This window comes from Eubalaena glacialis, chromosome 8 (genome assembly GCF_028564815.1).
Source record: "Eubalaena glacialis isolate mEubGla1 chromosome 8, mEubGla1.1.hap2.+ XY, whole genome shotgun sequence".
Lineage (NCBI taxonomy): Eukaryota > Metazoa > Chordata > Mammalia > Artiodactyla > Balaenidae > Eubalaena > Eubalaena glacialis.
In genome coordinates, this window is record NC_083723.1 from 1,117,964 (window position 1) to 1,141,360 (window position 23,397).

Sequence of the window (23,397 nt, forward strand, 5' to 3'; positions counted from 1 at the left end):
GCCTCTGTCCTGGGCATGTGGACAGCCGCCTTCTCTGTGTCCTCACCCTGTGTTCTCACCTCCTCTTTTCACGAGGACTCCAGCCCTGTGGGATCCGAGCCCATCTTAATGACCTCGTCTTACATGGATCTGGAAGGGGACTCTCCAGGCCCGAGTCCGCTGCTGCAGACCGTGTGCCGGGCCACACAGGACACAGACCTAAGCTGGAGCTGACCTGAGAGCTGGAAGGTCAGGAGGTGGTGGTATACAAGCCCCTGATGTAACAGGCCCTCTTCCCTTGATTTTCTCAGCTCTTTTACTTGGGTTCTGTCTGCCTGTGTGTTGCTGTGATCCTCGCCTTCCAGTTAACGGCTTTCGCTTTCCGGGATAACCTGGCGGCCACGGCCCTCCTGCTGGCACTTTCTGGGTATGTGATGAGAAGCGCAGCTGCAGAATTATGGTGTGTTTTCTGAAGGACAGAACCCCAGGGGCGGCTTTGAACCTGCTGTTGGCTTCATAGTTTTCTCTCTTTCCAAGCAATTATGCTGCTTCTTCCGGTGGCGTGGAGCCCGCCAGCCTGAGCGGGACGCCCGGGGCCCCTGCACGAGGGGTGGGTGATGGCAGCGGCTTTGGCTCCGGCTCAGTGTCTGTTACTCACTCAGCTCCAAAACTGTCCTCGGGGAGCCCGTGAAGCTCTATGTCTGCTGTATTTTTCTCTCTCCTGATATTAGTAGTTTGGAAATGTTTTGTCTAACTTCTATCACTTTTTTTTTTCTCGCAGGAAAAGTAGCAAAACCAGAAAAGTCATTTTACAAATATCTCGTTTGTACACACTAATAAGGATCGTTGCTAGCAGTCCCCAGATTATACCTGCCGGGTATCAGGAATGCATAATATCATCCTCTCTTACAGGTCATGCATATTTGGCTATAGATCTAGGCTAAGTATGTGAGAGATACTTGCTAATAGCAGGGAAAATAATTAAAGTGCTGATTTATTTTAATTTAAGGCTAATATATATATTTTAACAGAGCATTCTGCTTTTTTCTAAGCCAAAGATTACAATTAAAATGATTTTTACATAGATGACAGTTGTATCAGTGATCCAGACTTATTCAAAACATCTAATTAGGGACCAATTATATCATTATTGGATAAATAGATACATGGATGGGTGGATGGATAGATGGGGAACAAAGAGAGAGACAGAGAAACCTTTTTAGGAATACTGACATTGCCACTAACTCTGTGACCTTGGAAGGGTTCATTTCTCTCTCTAAGCCTCACTTTCTTCCGTGTAGAATACAATTCTGTTGCTGTGAAGATGATATTAGGTCATTCACATAAACCTCCTTTACAGTGGCCGGCAAGGGTTCCCATTAAATTACTTTTAGCTGTTATTGTCACTATAAGAATTATTTTAATATTTAGAGGATATTATGTCTTAAGCTCTAAAGCATGCCTATAGTAGAGACATGTTTTCTATACTCAGCTGGAAATTTATGTTCCTGTATATAACGATCTACATACGTGGGCTCCTGGTTCTAAAGAAATGATTTGATTTCAGTTTATTGATCCAGTTGAATGCATAGTGTGGTCATGGTTCCTTATAGTGTGAGCAAAATATGTTTTGCTGTAAATTATTTTTGAACTTTAGAGAGCAGATTTCAAAAATTAAGGTGAAACTCAGACAAAGTCGCATGGTGAGACGCTCTTAAAAAAACGTGTTTTCAGGAATTTTCCTTAACCTTGTTTTGCTTGTTTGCTTTGCTTCCTTTAAGAATCTGAATTGAGAGAGAAGAAGAGATGGCGGAAGAGTAAGACGCGGAGATCACCTTCTTTCCCACAGATACATTAGAAGTACATCTACACGTGGAACTGCTCCTACAGAACACCCACTGAACGCTGGCAGAAAACGTCAGACCTCCCAAAAGGCAAGAAACTCCCCACGTACTTGGGTAGGGCAAAAGAAAAAAGAAGTAACAGAGACAAAAGAATAGGGACGGGACTTGCACCAGTGGGAGGGAGCGGTGAAGGAGGAAAGGTTTCCATGCACTAGGAAGCCCCTTTGCGGGTGGAGACTGCGGGTGGCAGAGGGGGAAGCTTCGGGGCCACGGAGGAGAGCGCAGCCACAGGGGTGCGGAGGGCAAAGCGGAGAGATTCCCGCACAGAGGCTCGGCGCCGAGCAGCACTCACCAGCCCGAGAGGCTTGTCTGCTCAGCCGCCGGGGCGGGCGGGGCTGGGAGCTGAGGCTCGGGCTTCGGTCCGATCGCAGGGAGAGGACTGGGGTTGGCGGCGTGAACACAGCCTGAAGGGGTTAGCGCACCACAGCTAGCCGGGAGGGAGTCCGGGAAAAAGTCTGCAGCTGCCAAAGAGGCAAGAGACTTTTTCTTGCCTCTTTGTTTCGCGGCGCGCACGGAGAGGGGATTCAGAGCACCGCCTAAACGAGCTCCAGAGACGGGCGCGAGCCGCGGCTATCAGCGCGGACCACAGAGACGGGCATGAGACGCTAAGGCTGCTGCTGCCACCACCAAAAAGCCTGTGTGCGAGCACAGGTCACTCTCCACACCGCCCCTCCCGGGAGCCGGTGCAGCCCGCCACGGCCAGGCTCCCGTAATCCGGGGACAACTTCCCCGGGAGAGCGCACGGCGCGCCTCAGGCTGCTGCAACGTCACGCCGGCTTCCGCCGCCGCAGGCTCGCCCCGCCTCCTCCATACCGCTCCCTCTCCTTGGCCTGACTGAGCCAGAGCCCCCGAATCAGCTGCTCCTTTAACCCCGTTCTGTCTGGGCGGGGAACAGACACCCTCAGGCGACCTACACGCAGAGGCGGGTCCAAATCCAAAGCTGAACCCCGGGAGCTGTGCGAACAAAGAAGAGAAAGGGAAATCTCTCCCAGCAGCCTCAGAAGCAGCGGATTAAAACTCCACAAACAACTTGATGTGCCTGCATCTGTTGAATACCTGAATAGACAACGAATCATCCCAAATTCAGGAGGTGGACTTTGGGAGCAGGATATATTAATTTTTCCCCCTTTTCCTTTTTTTGTGAGTGTATATGTATATGCTTCTGGGTGAGATTTTGTCTGTATAGCTTTGCTTTATAATAGCTTTATTTTACTTCATTATATTTTATCCTCTTTCTTTCCTTCTTTCTATTTTTTCTCCCTTTTACTCTGAGCTGTGTGGATGAAAGTCTCTTGGTGCTCCAGCCAGGCATCAGGGCTGTGCCACTGAGGTGGGAGAGCCAACTTCAGGATGCTGGTCCACAAGAGACCTCCCAGCTCCACGTAATACCAAACGGCGAAAATCTCTCAGAGATCTCCATCTCAACATCAAGACCCAGCTTCACTCAACGACCAGCAAGCTACAGTGCTGGACACCCTATGCCAAACAACTAGCAAGACAGGAACACAGCCCCATCCATTAGCAGAGAGGCTGCCTAAAATCATAATAAGGCCACAGACACTCCAAAATACACCACCAGACGTGGACGTGCCCACCAGAAAGACAAGATCCAACCTCATCCACCAGAACACAGGCACTAGTTCCCTCCACTAGGAAGCCTACGCAACCCACTGAACCAACCTTAGCCACTGGGGACAGATACCAAAAACAACGGGAACTACGAACCTGCAGCCTGTGAAAAGGAGACCCCAAACACAGTAAGATAAGCAAAATGAGATGACAGAAAAACACACAGCAGATGAAGGAGCAGGGTCAAAACACACCAGACCTAACAAATGAAGAGGAAATAGGTAGTCTACCTGAAAAAGAATTCAGAATAATGATAGTAAGGATGATCCAAAATCTTGGAAATAGAATAGACAAAATGCAAGAAACATTTAACAAGGACATAGAAGAACTAAAGAGGAACCAAGCAATGATGAAAAACACAATAAATGAAATTAAAAATACTCTAGATGGGATCAATAGCAGAATAACTGAGGCAGAAGAACGGATAAGTGACCTGGAAGATAAAATGGTGGAAATAACTACTGCAGAGCAGAATAAAGAAAAAAGAATGAAAAGAACTGAGGACAGTCTCAGAGACCTCTGGGACAACATTAAACGCACCAACATTCGAATGATAGGGGTCCCAGAAGAAGAAGAGAAAAAGAAAGGGACTGAGAAAATATTTGAAGAGATTATAGTTGAAAACTTCCCTAATATGGGAAAGGAAATAGTTAATCAAGTCCTGGAAGCACAGAGAGTCCCATACAGGATAAATCCAAGGAGAAACACGCCAAGACACATATTAATCAAACTGTCAAAAATTAAATATAAAGAAAACATATTAAAAGCAGCAAGGGAAAAACAACAAATAACACACAAGGGAATCCCCATAAGGTTAACAGCTGATCTTTCAGTAGAAACTCTGCAAGCCAGAAGGGAGTGGCAGGATATACTTAAAGTAATGAAGGAGAAAAAACTACAACCAAGATTAATCTACCCAGCAAGGATCTCATTCAGATTTGATGGAGAAATTAAAGCCTTTACAGACAAGCAAAAGCTGAGAGAGTTCAGCACCACCAAACCAGCTTTACAACAAATGCTAAAGGAACTTCTCTAGGCAAGAAACACAAGAGAAGGAAAACACCTATAATAACAAACCCAAAACATTTAAGAAAATGGGAATAGGAACATACATATCGATAATTACCTTAAATGTAAATGGATTAAATGCTCCCACCAAAAGACACAGACTGGCTGAATGGATACAAAAACAAGACGCACATATATGCTGTCTACAAGAGACCCACTTCAGACCTAGAGACACATACAGACTGAAAGTGAGGGGATAGAAAAAGATAATCCATGCAAATGGAAATCAAAAGAAAACTGGAGTAGCAATTCTCATATCAGACAAAATAGACTTTAAAATAACGACTATTACAAGAGACAAAGAAGGACACTATATAATGATCAAGGGATCGATCCAAGAGGAAGGTATAACAATTGTAAATATTTATGCACCCAACATAGGAGCACCTCAATACATAAGGCAAATACTAACAGCCATAAAAGGGGAAATTGACAGCAACACAATCATAGTAGAGGACTTTAACACCCCACTTTCACCAATGGACAGATCATCCAAAATGAAAATAAATAAGGAAACACAAGCTTTAAATGATACATTAAACAAGATGGACTTAATTGATATTTATGGGACATTCCACCCAAAAACAACAGAATACACATTTTTCTCAAGTGCTCATGGAACATTCTCCAGGATAAATCATATCTTGGGTCACAAATCAAGCCTTGGTAAATTTAAGAAAATTGAAATCGTATCAAGTATCTTTTCCGACCACAACGCTATGAGACTAGATATCAATTACAGGAAAAGATCTGTAAAAAATACAAACACATGGAGGCTACACAATACACTACTTAATAACGAAGTGATCACTGAAGAAATCAAAGGGGAAATCAAAAAATACCTAGAAACAAATGACAATAGAGACACGACCACCCAAGACCTATGGGATGCAGCAAAAGGAGTTCTAAGAGGGAAGTTTATAGCAATACAAGCCTACCTCAAGAAACAGGAAACATCTCGAATAAACAACCTAACCTTGCACCTAAAGCAATTAGAGAAAGAAGAACAAAAAAACCCCAAAGCTAGCAGAAGGAAAGAAATCATAAAGATCAGATCAGAAATAAATGAAAAAGAAATGAAGGAAACAATAGCAAAAATCAATGAAACTAAAAGCTGGTTCTTTGAGAAGATAAACAAAATTGATAAACCATTAGCCAGACTCATCAAGAGAAAAAGGGAGAAGACGCAAATCCATAGAATTAGAAATGAAAAAGGAGAAGTAACCACTGACACTGCAGAAATACAAACGATCATGAGAGATTACTACAAGCAACTGTATGCCAATAAAATGGACAACCTGGAAGAAATGGACAGATTCTTAGAAATGCACAACCTGCCGAGACTGAACCAGGAAGAAATAGAAAATATGAACAGACCAATCACAAGCAGTGAAATTGAAACTGTGATTAAAAATCTTCCAACACACAAAAGCCCAGGACCAGATGGCTTCACAGGCGAATTCTATCAAACATTTAGAGAAGAGCTAACACCTATCCTTCTCAAACTCTTCCAAAATATTGCAGAGGGAGGAACACTCCCCAACTCATTCTACGAGGCCACCATCACCCTGATACCAAAACCAGACAAAGATGTCACAAAGAAAGAAAACTACAGGCCAATATCACTGATGAACATAGATGCAAAAATCCTCAACAAAATACTAGCAAACAGAATCCAACAGCACATTAAAAGGATCATACACCATGATCAAGTGGGGTTTATCCCAGGAATGCAAGGATTCTTCAATATACGCAAATCAATCAACATGATACACCATATTAGCAAATTGAAGGAGAAAAACCGTATGATCATCTCAATAGATTCAGAGAAAGCTTTCGACAAATTTCAACACGCATTTATGATAAAAGCCCTGCAGAAAGTAGGCATAGAGGGAACTTTCCTCAACATAATAAAGGCCATATATGACAAACCCACAGCCAACATTGTCCTCAATGGTGAAAAACTGAAACCATTTCCACTAAGATCAGGAACAAGACAGGGTTGCCCACTCTCACCACTATTATTCAACATAGTTTTGGAAGTGTTAGCCACAGCAATCAGAGAAGGAAAAGAAATAAAAGGAATCCAAATTGGAAAAGAAGAAGTAAAGCTGTCACTGTTTGCAGATGACATGATACTGTACATAGAGAATCCTAAAGATGCTACCAGAAAACTACTAGAGCTAATCAATGAATTTGGTAAAGTAGCAGGATACAAAATTAATGCACAGAAATCTCTTGCATTTCTATACACTAATGATGAAAAATCTGAAAGTGAAATTAAGAAAACACTCCCGTTTACCACTGCAACAAAAAGAATAAAATATCTAGGAATAAACCTACCTAAGGAGATAAAAGACCTGTATGCAGAAAATTATAAGACACTGATGAAAGAAATTAAAGATAATACAAATAGATGGGGAGATATACCATGTTCTTGGATTGGAAGAATCAACATTGTGAAAATGACTCTACTACCCAAAGCAATCTACAAATTCAATGCAATCCCTATCAAACTACCACTGGCATTTTTCACAGAACTAGAACAAAAAATTTCACAATTTGTATGGAAACACAAAAGACCCCGAATAGCCAAAGCAATCTTGAGAACGAAAAATGGAGCTGGAGGAATCAGGCTCCCTGACTTCAGACTTTATTACAAAGCTACAGTAATCAAGACAGTTTGGTACTGGCACAAAAACAGAAATATAGATCAATGGAACAGGATAGAAAGCCCAGAGATAAACCCACGCACATATGGTCACCTTATCTTTGATAAAGGAGGCAAGCATATACAGTGGAGAAAAGACAGCCTCTTCAATAAGTGGTGCTGGGAAAATTGGACAGGTACATGTAAAAGTATGAAATTAGAACACTCCCTGACACCTTACACAAAAATAAACTCAAAATGGATTAAAGACCTAAGTGTAAGGCCAGACACTATCAAACTCTTAGAGGAAAATATAGGCAGAACACTCTATGACATAAATCACAGCAAGAACCTTTTTGACCCAACTCCTAGAGAAATGGAAATAAAAACACAAATAAACAAATGGGACCTAATGAAACTTAGAAGCTTTTGCACAGCAAAGGAAACCATAAACAAGACCAAAAGACAACCCTCAGAATGGGAGAAAATATTTGCAAATGAAGCAACTGACAAAGGATTAATCTCCAAGATTTACAAGCAACTCATGCAGCTTAATGACAAAAAAACAAACAGCCCAATCCAAAAATGGGCAGAAGACCTAAACAGACATTTCTCCAAAGAAGATATACAGATCGCCAACAGACACATGAAAGAATGCTCAACATCATTAATCATTAGAGAAATGCAAATCAAAACTACAATGAGATATCATCTCACACCAGTCAGAATGGCCATCATCAAAAAATCTAGAAACAATAAATGCTGGAGAGGGTGTGGAGAAAAGGGAACACTCTTGCACTGTTGGTGGGAATGTAAATTGATACAGCCACTATGGAGAACAGTATGGAGGTTCCTTAAAAAACTAAAAATAGAACTACCATACAACCCAGCAATCCCACTACTGGGCATATACCCTGAGAAAACCATAATTCAAAAAGAGTCATGTACCAAAATGTTCATTGCAGCTCTGTTTACAATAGCCAGGACATGGAAGCAACCTAAGTGTCCATCATTGGATGAATGGATAAAGAAGATGTGGCACATGTATACAATGGAATATTACTCAGCCATAAAAAGGAACAAAATTGAGTTATTTGTAGTGAGGTGGATAGACCTAGAGTCTGTCATACAGTGTGAAGTAAGTCAGAAAGAGAAAAACAAATACAGTATGCTAACACATATATATGGAATCTAAGGGGAAAAAAAAGGTCATGAAGAACCTAGTGGCAAGACGGGAATAAAGACACAGACCTACTAGAGAATGGACTTGAGGCTATGGGGAAGGGGAGGGGTAAGATGTGACAGGGTGAGAGAGTGGCATGGACATATATACACTACCAAATATAAAATAGATAGCTAGTGGGAAGCAGCCGCATAGCACAGGGAGATCAGCTCGGTGCTTTGTGACCACCTAGAGGGTTGGGATGGGGAGGGTGGGAGGGAGGGAGATGCAAGAAGGAAGAGATATGGTAACATATGTATATGTATAACTGATTCACTTTGTTATAAAGCAGAAACTAACACACCATTGTAAAGCAATTATACTTCAATAAAGATGTTTAAAAAAAAAAAAAAGAATCTGAATTAAGCTAGAATTCTGTCCACATTCATGATTACAGCACTTTTCAAACAATTTCAGGGAACTCACAGGTCTCTCGAGTTACATTCATGGCCCAACAGGGTGGCCACCTCAGGTGGAGGTGTCTTAGGTGAGAGGGTCCCAGAGGACCTGGAAAGGTGCCCCAGGCCGGTTCCAGTGGACAAGAGCAAGGGGGGGCGACCGGAAGCTCAGGGTGACCCCCCAGGGGCTAGTTCAGGTTTAAAGGGTGGTCCTGCCTCCACTGGAGGCCAGGCCTGCACACAACCTGACACGGTGACCCCCCAGTAAGAGGACGGGCCCTTGGGGCCCCGGTGGACGAGAGTGTCAGCTCGCAATCCTGTCCCCACGAGGAGCCCCAGAACCATCGCAGAAAGGCTGCATGCCAGGATAAGCTGAGACCAAGAACACGGTCAGGCATTAAATGTGGCTGTTTGTCTGGAATCTGGAAAAATTGGGGAATGTGTAAATGAATAGACTCTTACAAGACATAATAGGACAGAGTGCCCAGTTACAATTTTCCTTTATCTTTTCTTTTTTTTTTTCTTTCTCTCTATGGAGGAAAATTTGATACTTAAGCTGGAAAGAGAGGAGAATTCACATCAAAAAATAAAAAAATAACACCTGAAAATCTCAGACAAGAAAGAGAATCTGGCTTATATAAAAAATGGAAACCTTAACTGCATACTTGGTGCACATTTAATACTAAAGGATGATGAAGATGAGGTCACAGAATCCTGGTCCATGTCTGGAAAATCCTGCAATGTGGAGGTGGGACCGGTTTCAGAGGGAGGAAAACCCTATAAGTGGCAGAGTAATTATGAGCGGGCTGCCACCCTCCAGGTTTAATCGTTAAAATGATATCATAGTTCAGTAAAAGAATGGCGGTTGCTTGAAGCTACCGTATGTTTTACCAAAAAATAAATTATGCACTTTAAGCCAATTTAATTCTTTCCTTGAAAAGAAAAAAGCAGGAAGACTGGAGCCACCAATACGTTTATTTGAACCAAGCATTGATATTTAAGGGCAGTTGTATTAAAGCACTCACCTCTACCTTGTATGCTCGAAAACCGTTTTCTTCACGTCTGAATTATGAAGCAGACTGCTGTTGACAACTGTATGATTTTATGTATACTATTACATATATATATATATATCCTATTTTCTGAAACACGAGGGTGTATCTTTTGACCCAGGGACGAATACCATAGATTTCATGCGGAAAAGGAACTATACTCAAATCAAAAGCTATCTCGAGGGCCTAGCGTCATTTTGAAGCTTCATGCTTTTCAGAGCTAGTTAACGTATTAAGGAAACCTCAGACATTTAGAAGCTACCGAGGTATTTCAAGTGAAACCACTAACTCAGCCTGAGAAAATGGTGACAGGCTTACGATGAGTGTGCAGAGAGCATATGGGAACACGTGGAGTCTTCAGAGAAAGGTTGTGACTTAAAGTCAGTGACTTCAGCTGTTTCATACATTCTGTCAATAAAGCAGACCATATTCATAAATGTGTACGTATATAATCATGGTTCTTATAACAACCTAATATATTTTCAATTGATGAACTTTTGTTGACTGTTCCTTTCCATGAAAATGGGAAGGATGATGCATGAAAAAATAAAAATAAAGAAAATAAAGTAAGTGACTCTTCTGCCGGTACTTGGAGCTTCCTTTCCTGGGACGGGGCAGGGTGGGTGTCACAGAGGAGGCTGCAGTGTGTCGGCCGTGAATGAGCCCTGGCTCTGTGCTCTGGAGAAGGAAGAAGGAAGAGGTGTTTTCATTAGAGGACCATTGTGGGTGTCTTCTTAGAGCATGAGGTCATCTGAAAGTTCTGGGGACCACTTTTTGGGTCCAGCCCTCACGCCCCAGCTTCGGGCTCACACGCAAATCACTCCCGCTTTCAGCTCCTCCTGCTTCTCAGCTGTGGGTCCTCAGTCAGGTATATTAGCCTCATCCATCCCGTGTCCCATCTGTGAAATGGGGCCATGGCACCCGCCTTCAGGGCTGTAGGATCAGGGAACACCCTGGAGGCATATGGCATGGAGCCCATGCACAGGGCACCCCGGAAAGGAAGCTTTCCAGTTCTATGTTACGTCCTCTTTTTATATAGAGCTTCCCACCCTTGGTAGCTTTTATGATTTTATGTTCTCAGAAAAACAGGTGTATCCCTGCTCTGCTGAGAAGACTGTGAGCAGAAAGTGAGGCCAGGCTTGCCCCGTGCGGGAGGGGACACTGGGGCTTTCTCCAGGTCGCACATCCTAGCCTGGGTTTGACGCTGCCCAGGGCTCTGCCCGTGTATTACAGAAAATGTGCTTTGTCTTCAGAAAATAACTGCCGGATTTATTAAGTAAAAAGTGCTCCTGTTCATGGAGGGAGGAAAAATAACCAGGCCAGCAAAATCTCATCTTTAAATCAGTCTGTATAGAAGTAAGTGTTACAGGACAAGGAAGGCGACTTTTCACTTGACATTTCAGACACATGACTCTTCCGTGGGTGTATCTCATCTCCAGAATCTTCTTCAGTTCGGACGTGGCTTTCATCTCCTACATCTCCCTGAACTTCCTCCTCGACCTCTGCACCATGCCGATGTCCGTCATGCCCTGGCTGTTGGCCTTTGTCTCCAAGTCTCAGGTCAGTGACCTCCCACAGGCTCTGGGACTCACGCCTAGACTACTGTTGCTTTTCCAGCTGGAACTCAGTGCAGATGTGCTGGTATCCACTGTCTTCACCTCCAGAAGGAGACACTGACTCTGCTTGGCAGAAACCCCTGTGCCTTGATGAGCCCAGAGCCAGGCTGGCAGCAGCGGGCACAATGTGAGCAGTCTGTGCACCCGCTCTGTGAGTGGAGGGCAGGCCAAGCCACGCATTCACAGTGCATCCCTGTTTGCGGGTGAATTGCCAATCGATGGCTGGAAGAGTGGCCATGTGTGTGTGGAGCACGTCCCGTGCTGGTGTCAGGGGCGCAGGGGTCAGACCTTCCCCTCTGCGGGGTCAGCTGCTCTGGGGCGGGATTGGCCCCTGTGCAGACCACACTCTCAGGCCACCACAGGTCTGGATTGTCTGGGCGATTCTGCCCTCTGAGCCCCGGGGCATGTTTAGATTTGCTACTTTCAGGGTGTTGGAGCAGAGTCTCCAAGAGACTGGACTCCTAGTCGAGGAACTTTACTCCTGGTGAGGAAGCACCTCTCTCAGGGAACCCCTCCAGCAGGCCGTTTGCATCGGGAGGCCCCTTTTGGGTGTCATCGCAGCAGACATCGAGGTCCAGTGGAACCCAGCTCTGCTGACACCCTGCTCTTGTCCTTCCATGCTCCTCCCCGTGAGGCCTGCCGGGGTCGTGTCTGCTTTAACTCATCTTCCATCTTGCTCAGCCTCCCCTGAGCTGCCTGTGGGGATGAACTTCATAGTCTGCACCCTCCTCTGCCCCGGATTTCCATGCTTTTCTTTCCTGCTTTCTTTCTTGGCTCTGACCACACAGGTCTCTCCTGACCCCTGCTGTCCATGTGGATCCCGTTCCTCTCTAGTCCTGGGGCTGGATCGACTCAGGGGCTGAGGAAACAGCCTGGGAAAGGCCTGGCCTCCCATTTCTGGAGGATGGGCTGCTGGTCGGTGTCTGGCCAGTCCGGGACTGAGGCCTGTTCCCTCGGGACGGGCTCCCTTCCTGGTGCCCGGACGCGCCGGGACTTGGTCAGCTCTGCAACGATGGCTCATCTTATTTGCTGTTGTTGCACCTCACGTTTGCACCGAAGCAGTGAGCTCTGTAAACATTCATTATGCATCCAGTGAAACGATTTATTTTGGTGATTTTTATAGATCTATTATTGACACTAATCTGTATTCGTGTCTCTAGCCTTTAAATAGCAGCTAGCAGAATGAGTGAGCACTGGCTTTAGCTTGAGGAGAACATTGAAATTGGAGGGGGCAGAACAGGGCTTCCCTCGCCCCCATCGGAGCTCAAATATGACGTGGATCCTGGTCATGAACTAAAGGGGGAGGAAGACAGACTCAAGGGAGACAACCCCCACCCCAGGGGACGGGTCACACACAGAAGAGGAGAAGGGTCAGGAATCTTGAGATTCTAAGGCTAAGGTGAGTGGGAGGATTTGTTCCCTCCTGTTATAAGTAGCATCGCTCACCTGGAGAGAAATCAGCAAGCAGGAAGTTGTTTGCAAAAAAATGGGTCAAACTCAATTGTTAACAGATAATAAAAGGCATTTCATTGCCGTTACTAAGGTCTTTCTTTTCCTTTGCTCTTTATTTAGATACAGTTTGCTTAAAAAACTCAACGTTATAAATGGGTGATTTCAAATATTCCTTTGTAAGTTCAAGGGGCAATATAGTCTTATGAAATCATGGAATAGGCCAAGAAAGGTGACTAGATGTTCAGATCAGTATCAAATGCCAGTATAACTGGTATTAACCATTGTGTATACAAACGATAACATTAATATGAGCATTTTACTTTTTACCAAATCACAGTTTCTAAGCTGATGCATACAGAAAAGGCATTTTGGGTTCTAACTCAGGATGTGGAGTATCTCTCTCTCCCACCACTGAGGCTGTCTTTTGAGGGGAGGGGGATGTAGGTAGATGAAAAACTCATAGTTTCAGTAATTTATTTCTCTACTTGATCAGTCTCCACATATTGTGAATTAGACACTCATAAATTGCTGTTCCGTGAATTTGTGTAGCCACGCCCGTCATGCGTGTGGATTATTTGCTGAGTGTCATGCATTAGAACAGCTTTGTTCACATGGGAATAGACATCAGTGTGAATCCCTTATAGTCAGATCTGAGTCCTCATTATTAATTATTTCCTGAACTGTAAGATCCTGACTTAAAAGCTGTAATAGTCTCCTATTTCCACCTTATAACTAGGAAGACAAAAATCTTTCATGTCATACATTATTTGATCCAGGGACATAGTTTTATGAAAAGTGGGATTAATAAGCCCCCTTAGGACTGGATGAAATCTGTAAATAGTGGTAGTCAGTGAAGACCAGAACTAAGGGAAAATTAAATGAAGCTTTCATGGTTTTCCCATGTCTATACGCAGAAGACAATAAACTGCAATATAATAACAATACATACCCCTGAAAGTCTTCATTGAACTTTCTGTTGTCCCCGGATCGCACTAGTTGAGACTACTCATTGTGAACAGCTGTAAGTTTGCAGGATAAGGGAGAACTGGACATTACTGACTATGAGATATATAACTGATGGTTTTATAATCTTTCTCTACAAAGAGCTCTTAATTTGCTTTCTCTTTCTTTCATTGCACAGAATTTGCAGAACATCTGTGACGTCCTCAAGTGGGTCTTCACTATTTTCCCTCAATTCTGCCTGGGTCAAGGGCTGATAGAACTCTTGTTACAATCGGATCAGATACAACCTGACCCACAACTTCGGCATCGATTCGTACGTGAACCCCTTCGAGATGAGCTTCCTGGGCTTGATCTCTGTGCAGCTGGCAGTACAAGGGACGGTCCTTCTCCTCCTGAGGGTCCTGCTGCACGGGGACCTCTGGCAGTGGCCCAGGTATGTCCCTCAGGGCTCGTCCTTGATGGCAACTCCAGCCTGGAGGCTGCAAGACAAGAAACGTTCTGATCAGTGTCATACACACTTCTGTTAGTTAGGATTTTATGGGGTTTTTTGTTTGCTTTGTTTTTGTTTATTTGTTTTTTTATTAGTGAATGACCGACATTAGGAAGGAGAATGTCAGGAGCAAGGTGTCAACCTGTGAGATAATCGATCCAGTTTTTCAATTGCCTCAATGAATTTTCTCCTTTAATATTGCTCAGTTTTCCTCTTACTTTGATGGTAACATCTAAGGTGAAGTTGGTTGATACCATAATGTAATTTACTTTTATGGTGAAATATCAACTCCTAAAAGCAGGAATGTATGGAAATTCCGTGCCGATAACCACTTGCCCTCTGCAAGGTCCTGTTGTTACTAGTGCTTATCATATTCTTCTTATTTATTTAATATTATTTAATTAATGATGCTAATAATGTTTTCCTGTTTTTTAGTTGAGGATGAAAGCCCAAGGGGTATACGTGTATATGTGGGCTGACCACACGCATGTGCGTGTACCCATGCCACACAGCATCCTTACACCCACCTCCCTGTATCCTCGATAGGGTTTCAGGTGGTTTTGCAAGGAGGTCTGAAGTACTGTCAGATAACGCATTTTAAATATTAAGGAAGGAATGTGCTTACCTGTGTAGGGTCCACAATGCATCTCTCCCTCCGTAATCCTTGTGGCCTGAATCTGTGGACTTGCTCTTTCCAAGAAAGGGATCCTTTCTGGAGAAATTGCTAATTAGGACCATATCACAGGAGAACCTATTAAAGATTATAGACACACTGTTAGCATTTTGTGGTGATTTCCTTATAGGAGTTCCCTGTCTCAGTCACTTCATCGATGTACCTCCTTTATAACCCCTTTAATCTGCTCAAGTGGAGAACCATTTTGAATACACATCACAAAGCTCTAGAATTGGCCGCAATCCCTCTGGAATCTGTAGATTTCCAATACTGACTGAGTTTGAAATAGAATTCTGAGTGCCTTTCAAGCGTAATTGGTTCAGTAATTGGCCCTCACTAGTTTGATCTGTTGTGAACCCTGTTCTGTAGAAATCCCTCTGGCAGATTTCAGGGTATCCCATCCTCCTGCAGCACTGAAAGATCTTTCTTTCAAGACTTCCGGTATTACCTTTACTTGCTAAAGTATAAGTGAAACCATGTTTTAGAATTATGTCCTCAGGGCTCCCCTGGTGGTGCAGTGGTTAAGAATCCGCCTGCCAGTGCAGGGGACACGGGTTCGAGCCCTGGTCCGGGAAGATCCCACATGCCGCGGAGCAACTAAGCCCATGCACCACAACTACTGAGCCTGTGCTCTAGAGCCTGTGAGTCACAACTACTGACCCGGCGTGCCACAACTACTGAAGCCCATGCGCCTAGAGCCTGTACTCTGCAACAAGAGAAGCCACTGCAATGAGAGGCCTGCATGCTGCAATGAGGAGTGGACCCCGCTCGCAGCAACTAGAGAAAGCCCGCGTGCAGCAATGAAGATCCAATGCAGCCAAAAATAAATAAATAAAATAAATAAATTTATTAAAAAGAAGAATAACATCCTTGTTATCCACAGTAAATAGTCAATATTTGTTGTTCTTTGTCAAGGTGAAGGTTACAGAGTCCAGAAATTTAATGTAATTTAGACATTAGTTGCCTATCACTCCTTTATGGACAACTGTCACAATAATGATCTGACCAAATTCATCTGTTTTTAAAATCCAGATCTAACCAGGTCACTAATCATTGTCTGAAAGAAAAGTCCAAGGTTCTCAGCCAGGCCCCTCCAGTCTGGCGCCTCACGCCCAGGGATGCTGCACGTGGTGCCCCCTCTGCCCCCACCCCTGACGTTGGTGTCTGGTCCCCTGCCTGGGCTGGTCCTTTGCCAGGACTGACTGCCCTGCCTCCAGGACCCCCCTCATGCCCCTCCCGTCTCCCAGGCCAGGCTTGACATCCTCCCCGTGTTTCCAGTACAGCCTGTTTTCTCCATCAGGGCCATCTGTGGTTTTTTTTCTTGTTGTTGTTGTTTTTCTTTTTTTAAAATTTTTATTGGAGTCTAGTTGATTTACAATGTTGTGTTAGTTTCAGGTGTACAACAAAGTGAATCAGTCTTACATACACATGTATCCACTCTTTTTTAGATTTGTTTTCCCATATAGGTCATTACGGAGTACTGAGTAGAGTTCCCTGTGCTCTACATTAGGTCCTTATTAGTTATCTATTTTATATATAGTAATGGGTATATGTCAGTCCCAATCTCCCAATTTATCCCTCTCCCCCTTACCCCCCAGTAACCATAAATTTGTTTTCTACATCTGTGACTATATTTCAGTTTTGTAGATAAGTTCATTTGTAGCCTCTTTTTAAATTGCACATATAAGCGCTATCATATGATATTTGTCTTTCTCTGTCTGACTTACTTCACTCAGTATGATAATCTCTAGGTCCATCCATGTTGCTGCAAATGGCATGATTTCAAAACAGTGCCATTTGCGCCAGTGTTGTTCTACAGTGTTTGTCTGTTACTCTCCTCTGCTTGACTCTGCATTCCTTTGCGCAGGAACTGTTTTACACTGTCGTAGTCAAATCATGGAAAGAATAGAAAGACCCTGCCCTCTGCATCTACACAGACGCTTCCTGTGTCCCTTCCCAAGTGGTGTGTCCACCACCTGCCCAGGTGCCCCTCCCTGCCCGGCACCTGTCCCTGTCCTGCTGCCGCCAGTGTTGTCTGCTCAGATCTGGGTCTCCATCAGAACCTGAGCTCCGGCCACACCCGAGTCAGGTTGGGTGGGCTTGGAGGGTTCCTGTTTGTTCTCTCTCTGGTCTGGAGCTGGACTCTGCTCTCTGTACCCCAGGCCCTGGCTGGGTCCAAGCAGCCACACAGCCCAGGGCAGCATCTCCCTTCAGATATATCAGGTGCACCGAATTCCTGGAAATCCCGCTACACCAGCGCCCGTCAGGATCCTTCCTTTGTAACACAGATGCCATTTTTCATGATCGGCAGTTGGAAGACGGCCAAGTGGCCCATTTCTGAGCGCAGGGGAATGAACTGCATGTGTCTTGTTGTGAGGAGGCTGACAAGCAGTGACCTTGCTCAGTGCCCCCCATCTGCCAGAGCCACCTGAGATGTAACCAGTATGCATCTGGACCCCGAACCCTGGGGGCGGACACCCTCTGGGGACAAGACCAGGGAGCAGGTGTAAAGCTTCCCAGGTGATGCTAATGAGGAGAGAATTAACTGATGCATCTCGGAAACAGGGAGGGGTAAGATGGCACCATGTCCTGGTACAGGGAGAGACGACCTCTGGACAGCCAGGCCAAGCTGAAGGGCCCAGGGACGCGCCCTCACCTGGGAAAGTGGGGGACAACAGTCAGGAAGAAAAGTGTAAAATTCAGTGAATCTTCATAAACTGAACACACCTGTGTTCCCTTCTCCCAGACAGTGGCATCAGCAGCTCAGAAGCCCTCCACAATCCCCTGCCGGTGAATCCCCACTCTGTAGATAAGCACTGTTATTTTTATCACCACTGATTCATTTCTCATGCTTTTGAATATTATGTAAATTATATCATATAACACATACTCCTGAGTAGCTATATTTTCTCATCATCTGTGTTGGGTCTTGAAAAATTATATGTTTGTCCAGTGGTGATTTCAGGTATGGAAAAAATAATACAGGGAAAGGAGCTGGGGCCACTGGCATCTGGCCGTGGGTATTTTATTTTATTTTTAATACCTTTTTATTTTAAAATAGTTTAAAGCTCACAAGAAATAGCAAGATTAGTACGGAGAGAGCCTATGTACCCTCCCAGTGGTACTGTGATAATGTAATAATACAGTATATCACAATATTACATTGATATAACCAGGAAATTGATGTTGGTACAATACTATCTCACTGTCAGTACTCATTTAGTTATTAAAATATTGGCATATTACAGTTTGCAGAAATTGAGATTTACTTGAAAGCTAAAATGCACCAGAAAGAAAATCATAAGGAAGATTGGAAAGTGAGCTAGCTCAGATTTTGAGTCAACAAATCAGAGGTGAAAGTTCACTTTATGTTCATCTGACAGGTGTCTGCTGAGTGCCTGCTGTGCATCCTTCTACACCGTCCAGCACGTGCTATGGAGCTGTAGTGTTTGGGGACTTTTGTGGGTAATCTACTTTATTAAAGGGCCTGTTTGCTAAAAGTGGTCAAAGTTGATTTCTTATAACTTTGCGATAAATTACTTGTCCTCTAGCACAAAAGTCTGGCATGACTTTATTGCTCGTAAAATTGAAAAGTAGTTTGAGTTTGGTGTCCATCCACGTCACTGTCTTTTAGGCTGATGTACATTTCCTTTGCGTTAGAGGATGAATGTTGACCCCTGATAGTAACCGGCCAACGGGATGCAGAACTCGGGTGCGTGGGCCAGAGCTGGTACCGCAGACTCTGGGGACCACGTCTTCTGTTCAGATGACCTCTGACCTTTCTCTCCCTCTAGATTCTTCCGGTCCATTTCCCAGGTGTGAATTAACTCTGACTTACCCTTCCAGGGGCCACTCTGCCATTCGAGGCACAGTCACATCTTCCAAGGATGTAGATGTTGAAAAAGAGCAAGTGAGGGTGTTGGAAGGCAGAACTAGTGGAGACATTCTCGTGTTGTACAACCTTAGTAAAAGTTACAGAGGCTTCTTCAAGAGGACCACTGCCGTGCAAGATATTAGCTTGGGCCTACTCAGGGGAGAGGTGAGAAAGCTCCTGTTTGTACCTTTTCTGTTGCAAACTGGCGTCACTCTAATTGTCCATCTGTTTGTGTTATTCTCAGGATATCTGAAATCGGAACTAAGAGCAGCTTCACATTTCAGGAATCTCTGCAGGGTCTAGGTGTAGAGTCAGTCGGCTCTTTCCCTAGTGAAAAGTCTGCTGATTGAGTGATGGGATTTTTTCTGTTTCATAATTTTTAAAATGTAAGTGATCAAGGAGTTTTAATTAGTTTGGCTTATGGGGTGACTATTGAGTGCAAATATTTTATAAATCCAATTAATTAAGGAAACCACTTCTAACTCCTGCTTAGACTTCAGTACTCTTTAAGTGGCCAATTAAGCCTGTCTAGTAATATGCTATTCTGGAAACGTAAAAACACTCACACACTATAGCCATAGCTCAGAGTTGCTTTTTCACGAATGTGTCATTAATTCTAGTAGAAATGTTTAATCTGAACTGACAGAAGCCATACAAATTGTTCCCAACATGTGCTTAATGCATAAAGGGAAATCAGTTCTGGAAATGATTACCTTTAATTAACTGTTAAAAAGAAAAAGAGTATCTTGCATTCATATTGTACCAAGCTTCTGAGAAATTCAAAGTAGGTTATATCGTTATCTGATTGGCATCCATGCTCTACTTGTGAGTGGATCTGAGGTAAAGAGAAGCAGAGAGATGGGTCTGAATCCATCCAGGGACCCTTAGACCCTGACCGAGGTGTGTGGTCAAATGGGACAGAGGTTAAAGAAGTGGTTTGTGCAGTTGTTGGCTACTCAACTCTAAGACTAGCTATGTGATTTTTGTCATCTTATGGAACTGTTTTCTTACCCTTGCTTTAAAAAATAAATTTCTGTCTTGCTACTACCTCTCCTTTAGTTTTAAACTAAAGTGTGAGAGAAAAATTTGGAAAACTTCCTATGAGAGATGCTCCAGGTCTCTGAAATGATCCAAGATGCATTTACCTTTGGGTTCTCTTCACTAGGCTGTTTATGAGCATCTGAGTTTAATGACTTAGATGTAAAGTCCTATGCAAGAGCCTGCAGAAGAGACGGATGGCTAAGATGTGTCCCCATCCCTCTAGGAATTAATAATCGGGTAGGAAATGGGAGATCATAAACATACACAGTGTTGCATAACAGTAGGGCAAGTGTCAAAGGCACAGGGTGAATCGCCTCGGAGCTGTAAGTCCAGAGAGGGCGGCCTCGAAGGAGGAACAGGAGCATCGTGGGAGTGGGGAAGGCAGGGGGTGTGCAGAGCTTTATGAAAAAGGAAGGTTTGGATAAACTTAAGCCTAAGCCAGGAGGGTAGATAGAGTTCGGATCAGCTGATGGTTTGTACCTGGGACAGCAGCTCAGGTGTGGTCTGTGACATGAGTGACATGGGACAGGACAGGTCTGCAGCAGGATGGACCCCTATATCAGAGCGTGGGAGAGACCCAGTCAAGGTGGGGGAAGCATGAGTGTTGAAGCAGGTGGCACCCGGAGCTACAAAATAAGGTTCTGTGATAATCAAGTGGGCTTGGCCACAAGAAACACAGAACAGTCACTTTTCCAGGATTCAGGGAGCCAGGAAGCCAGCTTAGGTCAGGAGACAGCAGGACCCAGACATCGGGAAACAAGTGTCCTGGAAGGAGATCAGTAAGAATGAAACCGTCTCAGCTTCCACCACAGAATCCCCAGCTAAGGATATACAAAGGTTCAAGGTAGAGGCTGGGGCTGTGAAAGAGCGAGGCCATTGTTTCTGCCACAGAATGTAAGACACAGTGAAGCAGGAGATGTGACCTGATGCTGAGCGAGAGTATGGGAATAGAGGGCCTTCTTGATTAGTGTCAGCGTTAGGCTACAGTCGGAGTGAGAGGAGAGAGACAGAGAGATGGAGAGATTCAGAGACAGAGACAGAGAGGAAGGCAAGGGAATAATAATGATTATGATGATGTGACTCCTAAAAAATATTGCGCTTACCAGAGGGACATAGTTGGGAGCCTGTTGGATGCGCCCTGGATAGGACAGGAAATTTCATCATAATTGGTGGTAGTTGGCTTTTACTTCTCATCCTCTTGAGTTTTCCAGACGTGAATTTACTTACTTGTCTGTGAATTAACACTGAAATAACACCACTCAAATGCCACAGTGATTTCAGAAGTACTGCATGAGCTATAAAATGCGTTATACATTTATTTTATGATTGTAAAAGTCTACAAATAACACAAACCAAAAATGTCATCTCAGAGTTGGGTGAAAGCAAGTGCTGTTTCCGGTATAATTTTGATTTTATGGTTTGTTTGTTTTCTCCTCTCAGTGCTTTGGGCTTCTACGGGTGAACGGAGCTGGGAAAACCACCACATTCAAAATGCTGACCGGGGACCTGCCTCTGAGCTCAGGACACGCCATCCTCAGGACTCCCATGGGGTAAGATTTAATCAGATTTAATCGTTTTGCTGCCTATAGAGATAATCATCAAGCCCAGAGACCCCCAGCCTCCCCTCAGTCCTGTGCACTAAAGTCAGAGGAGGTCATTTCCCTCCAAGTTACTTTCCAATGACCACTCCTTACAAGGTGGAAAAGAGCCTCCAGATGGGAATGAAATGAACTTGACATTTCTGGCCAGAGGGTAGAGGAGGTGTTGGCAAAAGCTTCCCAGGGCTGACCCCTTCCGGGGGTGTCGGCTGCTCTGCCCCATGAACCCAGATGAGCAGGGAGCAGTCAGGGGCTGGTTCTTCTTGCTTTGCCATCTGGTGGAGCTTCAGACGCCCTCCCCCAGTGCAGGGGCCAGAAGGGGCACGGTGGTTTCATCGTTTTCCCACCCAGACCTCATCTTTCGGGCAGTACAGCAGTTTTCCAGGTAGTCTTCCAATAGCATGCCATTCGTGTGTGTCCCAATCCTATCGCTGTTCCCAAATCCCATCCTATACCCCGCCCTTCTGATTCTCAGTGCTGTGTGATGACGTCCTGGCCTATATCTTTCTGCTTTTCCTACTACAGCGAATTCATTGTAACTTGATAACAGATTTCAGAAATCTGTCGTTGAACTGACATAAAGAAAGAGACATGCCTTGGGCTACATTCTCTGAAGGTCATGATATAGATAGCCACCAAGTTCTCAGTGCTGGACTTGATTTCATAGTCTGTCTACCTGGGATCCTAGAGTTATTCCTAAGTAGACTTGGAAGTAATTTGCTTGAGATTTTTCTTATATAGGTTCAAATACAATAATTGAAAAAAGTTCAAAAATATCATAATTGAAAAAAGTTCAAAAATATCATAATCATCCATTAATTAGCTGATTCTTTGCATCAACAAACAGTTTATTGTCCATCTATGATGTGCCAGGCACCAGGAAGACAGAAATTGTTCCTGTAATCCTAAAATCCAGTGTTAATATTCGTATGTCTCCTACTAGTTTAATTTAAACATGCATAGATATCTGTGTGTATATATCTAATTTTATCTATTATCTGCGTGTGTGTGTGTGTGTGTGTGTGTGTGTATATATGTGAAATGTAGGTGATTAAATATGTAGAGAGATGTGTACTTTAAAATCAGACACGATTATAAAGATCATTGTGTAGACTTCATTTACACTTATTGCATGAACATTTCATAATCCTCTTCAACAATATTTATGAAAAAATTTAATTTTTTAGAAGCCTGGTGGGCATGCCATTTCATTGTTAGATTAATTTGCATTTCCTTGATGACTCATGAACCTGACGGAGTGCTCTCCCCACATTTATCTGTTGCCTGGGGTTTCTTTCTGCCAATCGCCTGTCATGACCATTGTTCTTTTCTTATAAGGTTGTCTTTTTGTTACTCATTATGTACGAGTTTTTAATATATTCAACTAGTAACTAATCCTTTGCGTGCTTTATATGTTTTAAGTATTAGCTTCAGTGGTACCTTGTATTTTAACTCTGTTTTAAAAGTTTGTGTGGAAGATGGCTGAAGAGTAAGACGCGGAGATCACCTTCCTCCCCACAGATACATGAGAAATACATCTACACGTGGAACTGCTCCTACAGAACACCCACTGAACGCTGGCAGAAGACGTCAGACCTCCCAAAAGGCAAGAAAATCCCCACGTACTTGGGTAGGGCAAAAGAAAAAAGAAATAACAGAGACAAAAGAATAGGGACAGGACCTGCACCAGTGGGAGGGAGCTGTGAAGGAGGAAAGGTTTCCACACACTAGAAGCCCCTTCGCGGGTGGAAACTGCGGGTGGCAGAGGGGGGAAGCTTCAGACCCACG

The 23,397-nt window shown here is 43.9% G+C and overlaps 1 protein-coding gene across 1 annotated transcript in view; it reads left to right on the forward strand.

Annotated features, from left to right (window-relative positions):
- ABCA13 (ATP binding cassette subfamily A member 13) overlaps positions 1 to 23,397 on the forward strand; it is a 312,932-nt gene that overhangs the window by 204,122 nt on the left and 85,413 nt on the right. The window contains 6 exon segments of the mRNA XM_061199026.1: positions 291 to 406; positions 11,306 to 11,462; positions 14,112 to 14,195; positions 14,197 to 14,366; positions 18,943 to 19,135; positions 21,452 to 21,561. Coding sequence (XP_061055009.1) covers positions 291 to 406; positions 11,306 to 11,462; positions 14,112 to 14,195; positions 14,197 to 14,366; positions 18,943 to 19,135; positions 21,452 to 21,561 — 830 coding nt within the window.